Below are 19,405 nucleotides of genomic sequence, written 5' to 3' on the forward strand. Positions count from 1 at the left end.
AAACTGCCTACAATGGCAGCCCTATACAGTGTATGTAATAGTAGTCTGGTTTGGATGTACCCAGACTGCTCTCTCAGTCATTCAATTACAATGAATATGGACATAGAGTTATTTGTTAATGATATCAAAGTCTCGTGAGAGTCAGTTGCACAATTTTGCAAAATATGAAGGACTTTCTCTCTTCCTGATACTATCAAGTAATTAAAGTAAAAGCAAATGTGTCCAGATTTATAGAGCCTGTATCAGCAGCAATTATTAGTTCAAGAAACAATGGTCACCCTCTTTGCTTTTTTACATGGTTGTATAATTTATAATTTATTAGTTCATATAGTATCACAGCTTTTTTCTGCTTCATGTATATCAAAGATTGTTCCAATGCTTTTTTTATGTAAATGAATGTCAGGTGATGAAAGCAGTTAGATGCTGGATGTTGTGTTTCAGGCTAACTAATCTGAGTGAGTGAGGTTACCTCTGCAGCCTGCCTTTGCATTTGGAAACTCAGATCAGTTTCTCCCTTCATGCCAAGTGGCCCTTGCCAAAAGGGCAATGAGAATAATCTCATTTAGCTGGAGGGCTGGCTGGCAGCTTTAATTTTGAAGCAGTGCTGTATGCAACAGAATCTGATGCATGAAACATCACAAAAGAAAACATTGGGATCAAAAACATTTGAAAAGAAAATAGGGAATCAAATAGCAGTATAGATACAACACAAAATATGTGCACAGCAAGTAATTAAATTCAAATGACTCTCCGTGCTATTGATATAATTGAATTCTTTATGAATTTCTGAATGTCGGTAGTATAACTTAAGATGCAAACACTGCTTTTAAATATATGAACTGTTCAATCTAACAAAGGGTAAAAGACATCAAATAATTAGAAGAAAAAATGCCTGTTGGTAATTTGAACTATGAAAAATGGCTGAATTTTAAAAGGCAAGAACAACAAAGATGTCACAGCATTTCTGAAGACTTTGAAGAGCTAACCATGTATTAATTACTCATTGCATGAAAATACATTTAGGAAACCTGTTACCTCTCTTAAAATAAGAAGGTGGTCTCTTGTCATCCGCCCCCCTTTCAAATTGCCACCTAAGCATTATGTTGACAAGTACAGAAGCTGATGATTTTGTCTTGCCAAATGTCCCATAGGAAAAGGTTTACGACCCACACCACATATGCTTCCGCACTGTAAATGCCAATATCCTGGGGCACAATTTTTATTAAAAAAAGAAAGAGTACTCAGCTCTTACAAGTTTTTGAATGTTTCTCTTATAAGCCTTTGAATGCAATTAGCCTTTTAGGGGGGGAACAGACGGGACAGCAATGGTGGCTTGAAGCCGCCCCTTCCGAAGACAGATTGGGGCTGTGGCAAACACACGCTGCAGCCCCAATCTGCCATGAACCCAACCAAAAAAGGACCAGATAAGATCCACTCCTTTTTCAGTTGGGAAAAAGCCAGCTTTGCCAGCCCTGCCGTGGCCCCATGGCAGCTTCATAATGCTCCGGTGGCATGCAGCATGTAAACTCTGTGCCCCCAAAGCATCATAAAGCCACCCACATCTGGGCAGGTGCCTGACTTCAGGGTGGCTTTGTGATGTGCGATGTCAAAATGCTGCTCCTAAGCAGCCTGGACAGTAGTTTTAAAGGGCCATCTGTTCCGGCCTTCAATTTCATAAGTGATGTGGTCAGAGCAGAATAAGAGATTGTACAGTAAAGAGCACATTAAGTTTAAGAAAATGTTGTATCTTGCAGGCTCTTCTTAGGCCTTATTGTACATTTAATAGGTACATACTTGTTCTTGGCAAGCAGTTGGTTTCAGGCCAGTGCAAACTATCCTGATGTAGATTTCAGAGTCCTAGGAGAGGAAAGAAAATATTGTTAGTGCCATGTGTGTAGGTCTATAGGTGAGTCACATAATTTGAAAAACTAGTTCTGGTGCCTTTTCAGGTCTAAAATGTAAGTGTGAAAATACTTGTAATGATCTTTCTCTGTGGCTTAGTGGCTGGAAGTGGAGCAATTTTTTCCTGTGTATCCTTCATCCCAAGAAGCTGAAAGTCAGCTATATGAGAATTCTTGACTCAAGAAAAATGAGGGTTGATTTCTACATGATGGTGATCCTGTATATGACTACTGGTTACATGCAAAGTCAGCCATATTTAAGAGCATCATCTGCAGTCAATATATACTCTATATACATTCCAGTGCCCAAGAAAAAGAGCTCCAGGGATTGTAGTAACTAACAAACTCTTGCAGTATTTTTCCACCAAACAATGTAATGCACACAATTTTAGGACATTATTTTTTTTTACCACATATAGAGCAAGAGCTTCCTGACAGTAAGAACTGTTCAAGAGTGGAATTCATTTTTGCAGAGTGTGGTGCAATGTCCTTCTTTGGAGTTTTTTAAACAGAAGCTGGATGACCATCTGTCAGCAATGCTTTAATTGTGTATTCCTTCATGGCAGGGGGCTGAACTGGATGTCCCTTGTGGTCTCTTCCATGATTCTGTGATTTCAAGAAATACCATGCATCTAAAGTTGATTCAGAAAAGAAAGAGGCACTAGAGATCATATTGCAAACTTAGGTTGGTTAATGGAAGACACCAGAGAATTTCAATTTCATAGAATTTCAAAAGAAAATCAGTTAGTATTGCAGTGAAGCATTTAAACTGTGTGGATAATGAAAAACTATGGACTGATCTAAACAACATGGAGTGCCACAATAGTTGATCATCCTGATGCATAGCCTATACTCTAGACAAAATGCATTGCCAGGACAGCATATGGAGAAACTGAATGGCTTTCAATTGGGAAGGGGATAAGAAAAGACTGTGTTTTATTACCCTATCTGCTTAATTTATGAGCAAAACATCATACAGAAAGTAGGATTAAACTTGGAAGAAGGACGTGTGAAAAGCAGGATTAAACTTGGAGGAAGGAACATCAATAATTTAAGATTATTGATGACACCATATTAGTAGCAGGAAATAGTAAAGACTTGCAGTGACTACTGATGAAAGTTAAGAAAGAAAATACAAAAGCAGGGTTACAGCTGAATATTAAGAGCACACAAATGACCATGGACAATGTGCACTGGCCCTTTTGGAGTGTTAATGTTTTAGTGGCAGTGATTTATGACAACCTAAGTTAATGTGCAACTTTCATATAAACATTAAGATACAAGTTGGCCAGTGTATTTAAATATGTGCATGAAAAGCTTATTAGGCAAGAAATTCCTCCACAGTCTGTTATTAGTGGGGGGGGGGGTATTTTTTAAAAAAAAATTCTGTTTCATTTATATTCTGCTTTCTCTCAATTTAGGATCCAGAGCAGATAATAATTTGAGTTAAAACCAAATACAGTTAACACCATAGCTAATAGAAATGTTTAAAAACAGTTAAACTAACAGTTACATTATAAATCATTCCTGAGCAAAATTCTGAGAAACTGAATCTAAACTTCACTGTGGTGCTACAGTCTTGATCCTGTGTACTTTATATATGGGGCCCAGCAGTTTCAGACCATATAAGGCCTGATGGCATCAGGATACCACTTATCCAGATGTCTTTTATTTCCCTTGCTTTTCTAAATATATATAGAAGTATAGTCAACTGGACATTGTGGGTGAGTGGATTTCCAGTCTTTTGTCTCTTTGTCTTACAGGTGGAAAATTATACAAATGTTGTATGGACAATGTGGTTGCTGTTGTTATGTAACTTCAAATCAGTTCCAAGTTATGTTTTTGTGTTTGTTTGTTTTGTTTTTTTGTTTTTGTTTTTTTGTTTTTGGCAAGCTTTATTCAGAGGAGGTTTGCCATAGCTGCCTTATTAGGTTGAGGGAGTGTGATTTGCCCAAGGTCTCTGAGTGGGTTTCCCATGAATGACTGGTGATTTCAGTTCTGATCTCCTGGAATCCTGGTTCAGTATTCGAACCACTACATTACATTGCATGAAAAACTATCAAACTGAAAATGAATTTTCTTAAACAGAGACTTAATGGTCATTAAAGATGATGAAATAAGAACGTGCACTATATTTATGTCAGGAATAGCTTTTGTCATTTTGGCTATTACTACTGGTAGACCTATAGAAATGGAGAACTAGCATTTCTCTGCTGTAGGAACAATGTAAACATTACATGTTGTCCAATGACCATTGAGATAGTCTGTGAGTCTATTCTGAACATTTTATTTCACTGTCTGTTTGTCTAGTCTGGTAAACATGATGATATGAGAGCCCTCCCTCCAATCCATCTGCCTTGGTCCAGGCCTCAGAGGGAGAGAAGAACCACTGCACCTCATACCCTTTCCCTCCACCATTCCCTTCTCCTTTTGTTTCGTGTCTTTTAGATTCTAAGCCTGAGGGCAGGGAACTGTCTGATTAAAAACAATAATTGTAAGCCGCTCTGAGAGCCATTAGGGCTGAAGGGCGGGATATAAATACCTAAATAAATAAATATGCATTAGGAGCAAAACACTGGTGTTCAATGTGCACTCAGAGTGCATCTTTGGGTGAAACTGAGGCCTGTTACAGACTGCCAAAATAAAGCTGCTTGGGGTCTCTTTGGAGGTATGCTATTTAAATGATGCATGGTTCCTAAGAGTCCGGAGGTCGCGCCAAAGCCACACTCCATTCCTAAGCACTGGAGTGCAGCTTTGGTGCAGCTTCCGGATTCTTAAGATGCATGCATCATTTAAACAGTATACCTCCAAAGAGACCCGAAGCAGCTTTATTTTGGCAGTCTGTAACAGGCCCGAGTTTATGGTGGTAGTTGAGGACCAACACATTGAATGTCTTATAAATAAAAAATCTCAAAAGTGGCAGGGACAAGTGAATTAGGTCCACCAAGGGTCTTGGTGTGTGTGTGTGTGTGTGTGTGTGTGTGTATACATCTTCAAGTAGCATATCAATTTATGGTGACCCAATGCATTTCATAGAGTTTTCTTAGGCAAAGAATTCTCAGAGGTGGTCTTGTTGGTTCCTTGCTCTGAAATACAGCCTATGGCATCTGGTATTCATTGGCAGTCTCCCACTCAAATACTTTTTATTTTTATTGGTATTTGGGAACATTTTTGAGAAAATGTCATTTGTGAAAAAACAACAACCCAGTATTATCAAGCAAAGAGCTAAAATTCTTGAGATTCTTTGTTCTTGTATGAGAGGATGAAACAAATGAAGATGTACATCCCTAGTGCTGAAATAGGAGAGAGTGCATAGTTGCAGAGCTGATTCACCTGTAGCTAGGAATATTCCCCTGGGACCTCACCCATCATTGACACATATAGTAGAGCTCCTATATTACTCCAACCAATTCCACCACTGACTTTCTCATTGAAACGCTCTTGTAATTTTATTATTATGAACTGAGCTTTATCAGTAGATAACAGAAAATGATCACCGCACTGATGGACTGTTGCTTTACCCATAGCAATTGTAATATAAGGTATCGTAGAAATTGGGACAGAATTATTACTCCTCAAAACAGGGGACTCCATAAGGAATCTTGGAGATACCACTTCAAGCTGCTGGTTGAACTTGGAGAATGTCATGCCAATTATACACTTGGATCCCAGAAAAAGCCCATATAATTGGTCCAAGCCAAGGTGGGCCATATATCTTGCCACTGTCTATGTTACTCACCTCTTGGCTAGGGCAGAGAATTCCCTGGGAGTCAGACTATTCATTGATCAGATGGATTCCATCTACTATAGAAAATACTGCAAATTGCAACCAATAAAGTTGCAGCCATTTGCAGTCCATTCCATTTCCCACATTCCACCTCCTTGGGTCAATACTATAGAATTCTGGAATATGTAGTTTTGTGAGATATTTAGCCTTCTCTATCTGTGACCTCTGGTGCAACAACAAACTATAAATCCCAAGATTCTGCAGCACTGAGCCTTGTCTGTTAAAATTGTATGACACTGCAGTTCTGCAGTGCGTACGCAGCCTTGGTCTACTGCCTCAGGAGATTAACTGTGTGAAAGAAGTGGTAGTCTATTTCCTCAGAGTTGGTGCAATCACAGGAATGACTATTTAATTATTTGGTGGTGGTGGTTTTTAGCTGTAATTGCACAGTGGCCTAGCCTCCAGTAGTGAAAAAGTCCAATTTGATAGGAAAAAGTTCCAGTTGATGTGATGGTGTCTTGTTCACTGCACCATGTGAGAAAGGGCCATTTGGAATGCTGTGAACACTGTTCATCCCTATCTCTTTAAAAGGGAAGAAAACCTCTTTAACTTGACTGAAATGCTGTCCCCTGATTCTGGCTTATTAATTTAAATGGAGTTTAATTAATGCCCCCACACAAACATCTCTAGATTATTATTATTTTTTCATCACCTGCACCAAGTAAGTGAAGCAAAAAACCCATGCTGCTTTATTCAGGTATCAACACTGGAGACCATTGTAGCATCCAAAATATGCAATCATGTTTAAATTTTAATGTGGGCTATTGCAGAAGCTAATTGAATTGCCTTGAGGACTAAAATGTAACTCACACCGGTCTTGTTTCCAATTACCGTTTTCTATTTTATTTACACAGTTTAACAGGGAAAAAGGAATGAGCGCAATCTACATTTAATGTGAGTGTCTTACTGAACCGTGACAGATATCACTCTGGAGATCACAAACATATGCAGTATTTAGAGAAATTTAAAAATATAATCCATTATGGCTATCGTTGATTACTCCAGAGAGAGTGTGTGCAAAGTATATATCATCTCTGGATCAGTAATGCTAAATAAATCTAGGAGTGCACATAAATGATTAATTTGATTCGTGAGGAACATATATATGCATGTGGTTTTATTGGTTTTGATACACTAGGCAGAACTTTTGCCTCTTACCACCTTTGGTTAAATCAAAGTGAATTCTTTTAAGGAGAACTGCAAACCCAAAGAGAGGTACCATTCACAAGCTTAGGGGTTTCTGGGATAAGATATAGCAAGCATTATTTAAATTTTATTGTATTGCTTTGGTAGAAGACAAGTCAAGATCTTACTTGGATTCAGTACTAGCCATTCTTCTACTGCATATGACATACTCTCTGACCTTGGGTTCTCAGACTCTGTTCTTGACTGGTTTAGATCTTACTTGTCTGGCAGATCTTTTGCAGTAGTTGCAAGAGGTCAGACTTCTTCTCCTGTTCCTTTATCTGTTGGAGTTCCCCAGGGCTCTGTTCTGGGTCCCCTTCTGTTTTCTCTCTACACCCTGTCCTTAAGAAAACTCATTAGCTCTTTTGGTTTTTCCTACCACCTGTATGCCGATGACACCCAGTTGTATCTTTCCACCCCTGACCTTTCTCCAAGGCTTGAACAGCAAGTCTTCTCTTGTCTCACAGCTGTCTCGCAGTGGATGCGCCATCGGTGTTTGAAGCTCAACATGTCCAAGACGGAGCTTCTTGTCTTTCCGCCTAAGTCCACCCTTCAACACTCCTTTTCTGTCTCTGTGTGCATACCTGATCTCCAGAGTTCAAATCCTATGCTCAAACCACTACACCATGTTCGCTTTCAGTGGTCTAATGAAATATAGTTTAGCTATAGACACAGGTTGTATTAGCATTTTACTTGCATGCTGTTTGCATTTGTATTTGTCAACTAGCATTTATAGTTGAATGAACAGGCAAAAATCCTTTCTAACAGGCTACAGTGAAACCGTGTGAGACAACTTGACTCAAACTAGAAAAAGATTTGGCATAATTGCTTTAAATGCCACCACAGTCATTGCAAGATTTAGGAGATGAAATCCTTGATCTTCTGTAGTGTTGTAAGGAAAAGATCTTTTGAAGCACTGACCTTTTAGTATAGAGTTAAGTGTTACTGAAGTCTGCTGGGCCCTTTGGCCATTGTGACTTGCTGTTGCAGTGACTTTGATCACTAGAGTAGATTTGGAAAGGAATACATCACTTACCTTTGGTACAGACTCTTTTTATAGTTGCATCTGAAACTCAGCTAACATGTGAGGGCAAGTGAGTGTGCTGATTCAGTTAGGGACCTCATCTCTTTTTTCAGTGGACTTGAAAACTCCACATGCAGGTTTCAGTGTGAAAGTGATACAGTTAAATAATATGGCGGTACCTCAAAGAACTGTAGATCAGTTCATGGATGCTAGAATCATTCATGTAGATCTTCTGCATCCATTCACAGAAATATGCTTTAGTGCTCATGTGCTTGTGAGAACATGTTGTGGTAGTACATTCTTCATCAACGTGACACTGCTACCATGAAACAGTGTCTGTCAATATGATTGTACCAACTAATAAATTGCTTAATTTTTTTGACTATTTTAAAGATGGTAAAATACTTAAACTAGCTTTATTCATAAGAGATATAGTTCAAGATCTTCACTAGTTATATGTCATTTTAAGAATAGTTGACTCATCAAACACTGTTCTTTTTTTCCTTTTTAAAAGTATATTTTAAATTATTTTAATATTATTAATAGTTTTCATTCTTGTGTGCCTTCAAGTCTTCAATGATCTTAGTAGATCCTGTCATGGGATTTTCTTGGCAAGATTTGTTCAGAGGAGCTTTGCTTTTGCCTTCCCCAGAGGCTGAGAGCATGTGACTTGCCCAATGTCACCTAGTGGGTTTAATGGCTGAGCTTGGAATCCAATCCTGATCTCCAGAGTCATAGGCCAACATTCAAACCACTCTGCCACACTGGCTCCATTGTTATAGTTAGAAACATACGAAAAGTCAGCATTAAAACACAGAAGTAAACTGTTAATAGCTTACTTCTGTGTTTTATTGTTGACTTTTATATGTTTCTAACTATATCATAATCATCTTAATTTGTAAGATATCTTGAGTCTCAGTCTTTCAGAAAAAGTGGGGTATAGATAATGGATGATGATGATGATGATGATAGCAGCCAATAAGGGCAGCTGAGAATGTGAGTATTTGGGTTTGAATGAGTGAAGCTGATTGTAGTTTACATTACATCAACTTGGATTGATGTAGCCCTGGTGGCCCAATTGTTAAATTCCGGTACAGCAGCCACAATGTTGTGATGAGTATCGAACTTGTTGGGGGCAATTGGCTTACACGTTGTAAACTGCTTAGAGAGTCCTTAGTTCACTCTGAAGCAGTGTAGAAATGTAAATGCTATTCCTATTGGGCTGTAGAATTGTATAACAGAAAGTGATTGATGAGGAGTGGCTATATTCTCTTCTGTTATAAAAGTCATTCTTACAGTTTGTAAATTTCAAAAGTAAAGGGCACTGCTCCATTTTCCCTTCAAGAGTACATACAAAAAATGACAGCAACCAGGGGTTTGATGATCAGCCAAAAGAATCCAGCTGTCCCAGTAGGGAAACTCCCTGGAAAAGAGAGCACATTGGGGCCAAGGCAAAAATTTGTAATGCTAATTATCTTTTTAAAAAGCCAGTATTCAAAGTGTGGGTTTTGTTCTGTGTTAATGCTATCATTATAATTAAATTACAGGGGAAGAAATTGGCAGGCCTACGTTGCTTTAAGAACATAAGAGCTGCCTTCTTAGAGCAGGCCAAGGTTTCATCTAAACCCAGTGCTGTATTGCCAATAATAGTCCATCAGCTACCTCTGAGAAGTGTGTAAGCTTGGCAGGACAGCAGCACCCCTCCCTAGCTGTTTCCCCCAACATTTTTGCTTATTTTCCTAAGTTAACGTTAATTAAGGTGCAACACTGTAGCTGTGTTTATGGGCCTTCATCATCTTTTTATGAAACTATGTTCATTGTACGTAGCTTGTTTTGCAGGTTGGTAAAGTTTTGCTTTTAATTCCCTTTATGCATCATCTTTTTGAATGCTGTCCTTGTTTCAGTAACAACAAACAACAAAATTACATCATTTTGTGCCACCTAATCTGTTATATGTTTTTTTTTTCCTCTCCCTGTTTCTCAGAGCTACATACATGGAAGCAGCCAGGCACAGTTTGTTGCAGAGTCTCATATTATCCTGCTCCTGAGTATCCTTCAAATGTTGATGGATAGAACAAGGCAAGCCAAAGCAGAGTCCGCTATTAAATGAAATTGCATTGACAGTGAATAGCATTGAGATTTTGAACAGGTTTGATCATTTTCTGCCTATTTACCTTATGATTAAGATGATGCCCAATATTTTTGCTGTCTTATTTGTAGAGAATCTACAGCAATTTTTGCTCCCCCCACCTCACCCTCTTGTACTGTAGTCATTTCATTTTCTGCATTCTACCTGGTTTCCTGATAGCATACTATCTGTTCAGACCTGCTTATAATGTACTGACATCAGTTCATAGTGTCAGTGATGGTAGTCATCAAGCAATAAGCTGACAGTTTTGTCTCTTGATAAACCTGACTGTCTTAACTAAAAAGAGTTTGTTTGTATAGTCTGAATATACAGCTTAAAAGTGGAAGCCAGTTTCAATTTCATGCCTATGAGCTCATAACATAGGCATACATGTGTGTGCACATGTGTGTGTATATATCCATGGACCTCACTGTGTGATCAGGTGTCTACCCCTGTACATCTTTAAGTATTAAATGGATGGGTGGATCACAGAGGCAAAGTATGTATCATCTGTGTATCCACTCAGACAGTGCATTCCATACAGAGAAGCAAATAACAGCCAGACAGAAAATGGATTTAAAGACCACATCTTATTAATAAATAGAATATAAAAAGAACCTGAGTGGGAATTCCATTCTGAACAAGCCAGAAAGCTCAAACAAGCCATTGAGAAGGTCTCCCAGGCCCAGAAGAGGGAAATGTAAAATTCATGCCTCTTCCCTAGGTCCTCACTGAATCCAATGTAGGGTGACCTCCCATATCAAGCCACATTGGTACCTTGGAACTATGAATGGGCAAAGAACGTTGGTACAAATGGAGATCTCTGATACTGTCCCTAAGTTCCGAAAGCTTGTACTGCAAGACTTAGGAACCACCAATCATCTTTAAGGTGCCTATGAATACTAATCCATCCAAAACCCCATGAAACCCCTAGACAACACTACACAACAAGCCAAATGTGACCAGATTATTCTAACCAGTATGTAATGTTTAATTATATTTTGACTAAATGCTTCTGAAATCAAAAGGGAGAATGGATGGATGATTAATCCCTTTCCCATCTCCTGCACTACTATGTCATCCCTCCTTGTCTGAAGCTCTCACACCAGCTTGAGGTTCCCAGCAACTTGGTTGGATGAGGGCACCTAAGCTCATGACTATATACCTTCCTTGGCCTGTGCAAACAGCTTCATCTCTTAGAATAGTTCCCTCAGTGTAGTAATTCAAGTGACTGTGCTCCCGACGTGCAAAAAGTGTGTGGGTCAATATTTTTTGATGCAAAGCATTTACAATTGGGGAAGGATTTAAAAATGATTCTCATATGCATTCAAACATTCATATGCATTTAAAAACAGATTGTATATTTTGTCTAAACTGCTATATTTAATTTATAGCTATTGCAGAGTTGTATGATACTACTAAAAAAAGTTTTCCAGTATACTCCAATACTTTGCTTTTATCTTTCAGATTTTCTCTATTAGTTGTATGTAGATAAAGTTGAAGTATTTCACAAATGGAAGCTAGCTAAATGTATGTGTGTGCGTGCACACGTGCGTTTACACTACTGCAGTAGGTTCTGTTCCTCATATAGAGCAATTTACATAATTAGAGAACATGCCTAGAATAGGGGTGTATATCCTTGCTTGGCTCATTCTTTTGCATGAGCTGGAGAAACTGATGGTTTATTTTTAATTTATTTCTGTTTGCTTGCATGATAGGAAGATAATTTCCTACCAGTAGTGATGAGAGTTCTCACAACTGTGAGAATTATTTTTGCACAAACTGTACAAAACTAGGATAGCTACTGCTTTCTTGCATGGACCTTTTAAAATGACAAGCATTGGTGGGTTGTTTGCATCTTTTCAGGTAATCAGACAGTCCTTTTTTGTGCTTGCTCTGTGTGCATGTATTTGTGGGTGTGGGTGTTGGATTAGCTTTGCAAAGGAAAAGACACTAGCACTGATCAGATACATTTTGTGTAAATATCTAAAACTCGACAAAAACCACCCTCCTTGCCTTGTCACAGTGGAAGCAACAATCTTTCAGGGGTCAGTCATGGACTCAAGAAGAATACAGTTGGTCCTACATATTTGCAGGGGATTGGTCCCTTGCAAATAACAAAAAATAAAGTCCTATTAGTGCCAGTGACACCAACATGCACACAGCCATGTTGGCATGCTGCATGCAGGCACCGTTATTGACAACAATGAGACGGAGCCATTTGCCAATGCTCCATTCAGCTAAAGGCTAGTTCTCTGATATGGAGGGCTGACTGTACATAATTTTACAGAAATTCTTCATAGCCCTAGCCTCGACACAACAAAAATATGAGCAGTCCATTGTTATGTGTGTTGAAGCTCTTTCTGTGCACCAGGGCTATATTTTCTCTTTCAGATGCCTTAATTGGTTAGTGGAATCCCCTTCCACACTGTTGTTTTCCTTCTGTAGATGTAAGAAAGCCACTGGACTTAATATGTCATTCTTATAACTTTTTTGGTTTGTATAAATTATTTAAACTAGGCTGCCTACTCAAATTGTTGATAGAACAAATAACTTCACTTGACATCTTAATGCATCATCCAGCATAAGTCTTGAAGGTTTTATTTCATGATCACACCAAAAGATGGACTGCAAAAAGGTTTCAAATGCAATCTGCAGTCTTCCTTATGAACATTTATTAGTTACACTTTAGAAATTTTATTTTCTTTATCTTTTTTATAACAGCAATAATTATTAGAAGCTCTGATTTCTTTTCCTTTAAAAAAATATTCATATCAAACAGAAAAGTGATGAAGTCAGTGTGCCATAATAGTGCTTAATGGAGTCAAACACTTGCTTTTTAACTCAGTCTATATAATGTGTGTCAAGTTGTTGATTTGTTAGATGCAGTATAGAGGACATGACAAGACTTGCATATTTATTTTCTTATCCATACCTCATTGTCAGACTGTGTGGGATAGCTGCTTGGTAGATAGCCTTCAGACACTCATCTAATTTGCATTTGGTTGAATCACCCAGAGGAAGCTATCAATTTCTCTCCTCCTCCAATAAAACACTAAGTGACTGTGTTGAAAGGCAAAGGTCTATAATCTGTTTCAGAAAACTTAATAACATCACAAACAGTATGCTGACTCAGACTGAGCATCTGTTAGTCCAGTATCCAGTTTCTATTAGTAGCCAACCGGATTGTCCTGGAAAGTGTAACAGGTGAGGCACAAAGGCAACAGTGATTTCCTTACTTTTTGCCTTCCTAGTAGCTGGTATTCAGAGATGCTGGAACCTGAAATTATCTTTAGCTATTATGGCGGAAGAGACCTGACATCAATAATGTTTAGAATCACATTTCTCAATTTAAAGTCCAAAGTTTTTTGTGAACAAGCAGATATGGTAACTAACTATCATTATTTGCAACTGAACAGAGATGTTTGCAGTTCAAGAACGTATTTCAGAGTGGATAGGAAGCTTTGGAGGGTGGATCATCCCAATCTAATCCCTCTGAAAATAATAATTAAATAATTAATTCAGTAATTTTTTTTTTAGATTGTAAGCCTGAGGGCAGGGAACCATCCAATTAAAAAGATTGTATGTACAGCGCTGTGTAAATTTACAGCGCTTTATAAATAAAGGTTAATAATAATAATAATATTTCTGATTCTTGATTTCATTCTGGATTGCTCCAACCGATATACATAGGTCCTAATGGCTGCATTGCTGCCTTTTCCCCATGATACTTCACACATGACCAGTACTGAACTAGACTCATAGAAATCTGCCATGTAGATGCATTACTAGGGATAGCAATGCCTGTTAAATGTATAATCTGTTGCCAATATCGTGGCACTTGAAATGTACCACCCTGCTAGGGTTGCCATATCCCGGTTTCTGCCTTGCTGTTAAGGTTTTTTAACCGCTTGTTAATGTCCTGGCCCAAGTTTGGAGCCAGTCCTGGATCCCACCTCTGCCTCCTCCCCCACCGTTGCCCCCTGCTGCGCTTTCAGCATGGCAGCAGTGACATGCAAAGCCTAGATGCCTTGCTAGGCCTCACTGGGATTGGGGGACTCGGGGTGGGGTCTGCACAGCCATCAGCGGTGCAGGGCCTCAGTTGGCCAGCTGGGCCCCAAGGAGGGAGGCCTCCATGACAAGCCCTCTCCTCCAACGGTGGCAGAATCTGCTTCCTCAGATGCGTTTAGTCTCAGAGGTGCTCCAAATCTCTATGTCTTTTAACTTTATTGTTGTTGGTAACTGAAAGAAAGGAGTTGGCAGCATGAGCTTCCCTAGACTAAAGTCCGCTTCCTCAGATGCATTTAGTCTCAGAGGTGCAACAAGATCTTTGAATTCTACTTCCTCAGATGTATTTTATTATGTTTGTTGTTGTGTGCCTTCAAATTATTTCCAGAGAGGAGGAGCTGCATTTCAACCTTCTGTCCAGGAAGAATGTCAAAATCTTCTCCATTTTGAGCATGACTAAGAAGCATGGATTTATATTAATAGGTTTTTTTTTAAAAAAAAAAAAAGGATTTATATTAATGTTATTTTAAAAAAATATTGTTTTTGGCTTTTAGTTGGTTGTGTCCTCCATCTTTCTTGAATGTCTTACATTTCAGGGCAAATTTTGTCTGAGTTTGTTCTACATTTTGGGCTAAATTTTGTGTTACATTTTTTCTACATTTTGTCTCCGTGGTAGAGAATTTTGGTGGTAGAGGATTATGGCAACCCTACACCCTGCATGTCATTCATACCAAAATATTTTCCTCTGTTCCCTGATTCAATTATATAGAGACATTCTGGAGTCCTTCAGTAGCATTAGTCTTGTTGCGGTAACTAATAGCAGTTACTAGGGCTAGTCCACTTTAGCATGCTGGTAACTTATCTCTCAAGAAACAAGTGGCATAGCATTGCATATGATTATGCAAGGATGTGGAGAAGTTTAGATGCTACTCCCCATGCATAAATCATTTCAGTAGCACAGGCTTCTAATATCCCTTTTGTTTTCTTGACAACATTCTTGCTTAAGACAGTTCTCAGGTAGTGCAGAATTAAGTCTGTAAACGTACTCATAAGAGGCTGTCAAAGCCTGCTGCCGTAAGCTTACAGGGATTGCCCTCCTGCTCCTCCTGCCGCTTCCATCTAGCAGGTTTTCTACAGTATTGAACATTATGCCTGTCTCATTTACATCAAAGCAAATCCAGGGTAATTCTGTCAAAGTGTATTCATTTAGGCCTGTCTAAAGCTTGCTTAAGGGATAACAAGGCTCACTAAGTCAGTTTTCTCTTGCACAGCAACATTTTGCAAGGTAAACTTGCCAAAATGTGGATTGTCTTCCCAGAAATGATATAGATTGGCTTCTGTCTGCAAATTTCTTTACATGCGGTGCATCTGAGGACAGGTATTTTCAGGGGAAGAAAAATTAATGCTGAATGTAGTTTGAGAATTGTTTTTTTAGATTTCAATCGCTTTTAATCTGTCATTATAACAGCAGTGCAGTGCCATTTTTCCTCAACATCTGTTCTCATTTATCTTAACCTAGCAAAGCTCTGTTTTCTTTCCTAAGAGCAACAGTACCTTGTTATCAGGTGCAATTGAAAATGAAGCTTTATGTTCTGTAAACATATTTCTCACTAGCTCAGTTAGACGATCATTGCCTGAAGGTACTGTATGTAATTTTCAGAAATAATAGTTTCTGGTTTTAGGCAGGCTTGAATCAATATTACGGTTGCCTTGAGGATCTCTCCTTTTGAGTGTGTGTGTGTGTGTGTGTGTGTGTGTGTGTGTAAAATCATCAGTAAATCATGCCAGAAGGTGAAATTCACTTGAGATGGACTAAAGAACTTTAAATACAAGAGAACTGACCAATAGAAGTAAGTTTAAATAGATTCATGTAAGCTAAATCCACTTTTCTTTTGGTACACCAGTATGAAATGATATTTGTTTGGCCATGGCTGTGCTCTAGAAGTTTTACAAAGGGGTGATGTAAAGTTCTTGGCCTGACCCACTTCCAAAATCTGAGCATAGTTTTTTCATGGTAACTTGAAAGAGTGTTCTTTTGTATTGTAAACTGCCAGTTTGCAGGATCATAGCTCTAATATCTGAATTATATCAGATAGAACCATGTCAAGCATAGAATTTTGAAGTGCTGAACTCTGGGCCATCATGAAATTCCTGTTCCTGCAGAAGAAAACTCCAAAGGAAATCCATGAGTGTATGATGTAAACATTGAGTGACAAATGCCTGTCATACTCAACTGTGAAAAAATGGTGTGCCAACTTTCAGCATGAGATTTTGAAATTGAAGATGCAGCAAGATGCAGGAGGCCTTCAACTGTGTCATCTCCTGATTTGTTGAACGTGCTCATGACCTGATTTGAGCAGATCAGCAAATCTCAGCTAATACATCAGGAACAGATTGGGTTTATCATTCATGAGTAGTTGACTATGCAGAAACTTTCAGCCAAGTAGGTACCAAAATGTTTGAAAGCTGTCCAGAAAAAAAATTTAATGAATTTACTTTGCAGCATTCATTTATGCAGCATTTAAGCAATCTAGTCAAAAGGGGGGGGGGGGGGTTGTAACAACTCATCACCATTGATGGAACATGGTTACATCACAACAATGATCCAGCGACCAAAGAATAGTCTTTGCAGTGGCAGCACTCGTGTTCCCCATAGCCAAAGAAATTCAAGATTCAAAGGTCAGCAAGAAAGTTTTTGGGACAAGGAAGGTATTTTGATGACTGACCATTTTCAGAAGAGCCAAACAATTAATGCAGAATACCAGTATACCTTTTTGCTGTTAACTTTCCAGTTAAAGTAGGCATTGGATGAAAAACAGTGTTCTCTTTTTGCTGGACAATGAATCTGTTCACAGGGTTGGCAAGACAATTAATGTTTTGAAGAATTTAGAGTGCTTAGACCATTCACCCTACTCACCAGAGCTGTTTCTGTTACCAAACCTTAAAGAGAGTTTGAAAAGGAGGAAATTTTCAAATAATTTAGAGGTGATAGCAGGTGCAGACCATTATTTCAATGACCAGACATTCATTCATTCATTCATTCATTCATTCATTCATTGGAAGACTTGAAAGAAACTTGAGAAATGATGTGACAAGTGTGTCAAATTTTGGGGTGAATATTTGGACTAGCATGAAAGTTTCATGACTCAGCCTAGGTCTTTACCTTCTTAGTCAGCCAAGTGCTTTTTAGCCCTCCCCTCACATCTTTAGTATTCACAACCTGAATTTCAAATGCATATAAATAAAATAAACTGTCTCCATCTATAATAATTGAAGCCAACAGTTGAATTTCGAACCAAGCCCAAAGAGCATTAAAGCTGAATCTAGAGCTGCCATATTTGTTTTTGTTTTGTTTTGTTTTGTTTTTCTCTGTAGGTAATATTATCTTCCAAAGAACAATGCTTTAAAACAGGTTTAAATAAATAAATAAAACTTTTATTTATATCCCGCTCTTCTGTAACAAGACAATAAGAGCGGCTCACACTAAAACGTCCACATACAATATAATACATAAAATTACAATATCACCCCCTAAAAAAGAATTAATATCTTACAATTAAAAGAGTTTTAAAATCAATTTATAATAAAGATAACATTGGCAAGGGGGTAGTAAATATATTGTGTGAGGGGGTAATCAATCTGTGGCCGGGGAATTTATTCAGGAAAGGCCTGCCTGAAGAGATCTGTCTTGACAGCTTTTTTGAAGCTGTCTAAGGCGGGTTACAGACCGCCATAAGGGACGTCCTTAGGACATCTCATTTTGAGTCCGTAACAAATGGCGGTGGCCGTTCCACATGGTCGCCACCATTTTGATGTAGCAGACGCTCTGCGTCCTCACGTCATGGCCCGGACGTGACACCACGAGTGCGCGCTTTGGCACTTGCAGTGTCTCTTCCGGGTTGCCGGAAGGAGCGTGATTTTCACGCTTCTTCTTTGCAGCACGGAGGAGTCACGCAGTTTGGCTGCTGCGACTCCTCTGCGCTGCAACCGGCAGCGGCCCGAGACCGCCCCTTTTGGGCGGTCTGTAACGGGCCACAGTTGGTAATTTGATGGATCTCATCTGGTGGGCCATTCCATAGCCTGGGAGCAGTTGCAGAAAAGGTCCTCTGGGAGGTTGCAGTTAATCTGGTCTTTAAAGGCTGCAATAAATTCCTCCCAGAGGACCGGAACGTGCAGGGTAGATTGTATGGAAGTAGATGAACACAAACACACTGATGTGCCTCTTATTTTTTTTTAAAATTTCTACTTTCAAAAGGCCTCTTGTGACTTCTAATTGTGGGGGAGGCTTGCCACCGTTTTGTCCCCCAGACTTGTTTTAGCCTCAGAAAGTTTTGTTTTGTTTTAAAATCAAAGGCAACACTTCTGGTTTTGTAAAAAGCTCCAAGGCCTATACCAATTTGAAGACAAAAATATGGCAGGATTGTCCCCTATGCCAGCTGAAAATAATTTGTTTATTTATATATTTATTTAATTTATATGCTGCCTTTTTTCCACCATGGATACAAGAGGCTGTACATACTTAAAAAGTACAATACATTTTTTAAAAATGAACACGGGTTCTTTTAAGATTTTTGTTGTTGTTGTTGTTGTTGTTGTTGTTGGGTCAGGGTTGGATATCAGAAGAACTCTTATGAGGCAAGCTTCACCCACTCCTGTGCTAAACTATAGTCCCTTGGGAGAAAATTCTTCCTGTAAGAAAAAAAGCTAATATGTCAGGAGAAATGATTTCATTAAGTATAGCTGAGATTCACAGTAAAACCCAGTATTAGTTTGCCATGTGACAGAATCTGCCTGTTAGTGACCTCTCCTTGTAATCTCTAATGGTGCTACCTAGCAAGAGCTTTGGAGTACTTACTGCTGTTGCAGCATTGTTGTTGTGTGCCTTCATGTCATTTCTGACTTACAGTGATCTAAAACGTATCACAGGGTTTTCTTGGCAAGTTTCTTCAGAGGGAGTTTGTCATTGCTATTTTTGAGGCTGGAAATGTGTAACTTTCACAGGGTCACCTGTTGGGTTTCATGGCCAAGTGGAGATTTGAACCGTGTTCTCCAGAGTCCATACTCAAACTACTACACCACACTGGCTTTCATACTTGACACAAATAATCAAGTCCTGTTTTGCAAACACAGGATGGAATTCAGATTGGGAAGGCTTTTCCCATTCCCACTCACTCTTTATCTGTTAGCCTTTCCATTCTGATTCCTTGCTAATGCCTCTCTCGCCCTACACAGCATATGCACCCATTTTGCTATAAATCGAGTAATATTTCTTCAATCTGCCAACAGCATGTATCAAATTTGCTGCACATTTTACTCTAAGCTTTTCACAATGCTTGTTTCAGTTTTCTAGCACCAGAATGCTGAAGATTAGC

The 19,405-nt window shown here is 38.8% G+C and overlaps 1 protein-coding gene across 1 annotated transcript in view; it reads left to right on the forward strand.

Moving 5' to 3' along the window:
* LOC149312754 (dolichyl-diphosphooligosaccharide--protein glycosyltransferase subunit TUSC3-like) overlaps positions 1-19,405 on the forward strand; it is a 165,808-nt gene that overhangs the window by 119,648 nt on the left and 26,755 nt on the right. Inside the window, exon 7 of the mRNA XM_089526981.1 lies at positions 9,882-9,945. Coding sequence (XP_089383107.1) covers positions 9,882-9,945 — 64 coding nt within the window. The remainder of the gene's footprint in view (positions 1-9,881; positions 9,946-19,405) is intronic.

This window comes from Sceloporus occidentalis, unplaced genomic scaffold, assembly GCF_023333645.1.
Source record: "Sceloporus occidentalis isolate IW3139 unplaced genomic scaffold, rSceOcc1.0.p SCAF_5, whole genome shotgun sequence".
In the NCBI taxonomy this organism is placed as follows: domain Eukaryota; kingdom Metazoa; phylum Chordata; class Lepidosauria; order Squamata; family Phrynosomatidae; genus Sceloporus; species Sceloporus occidentalis.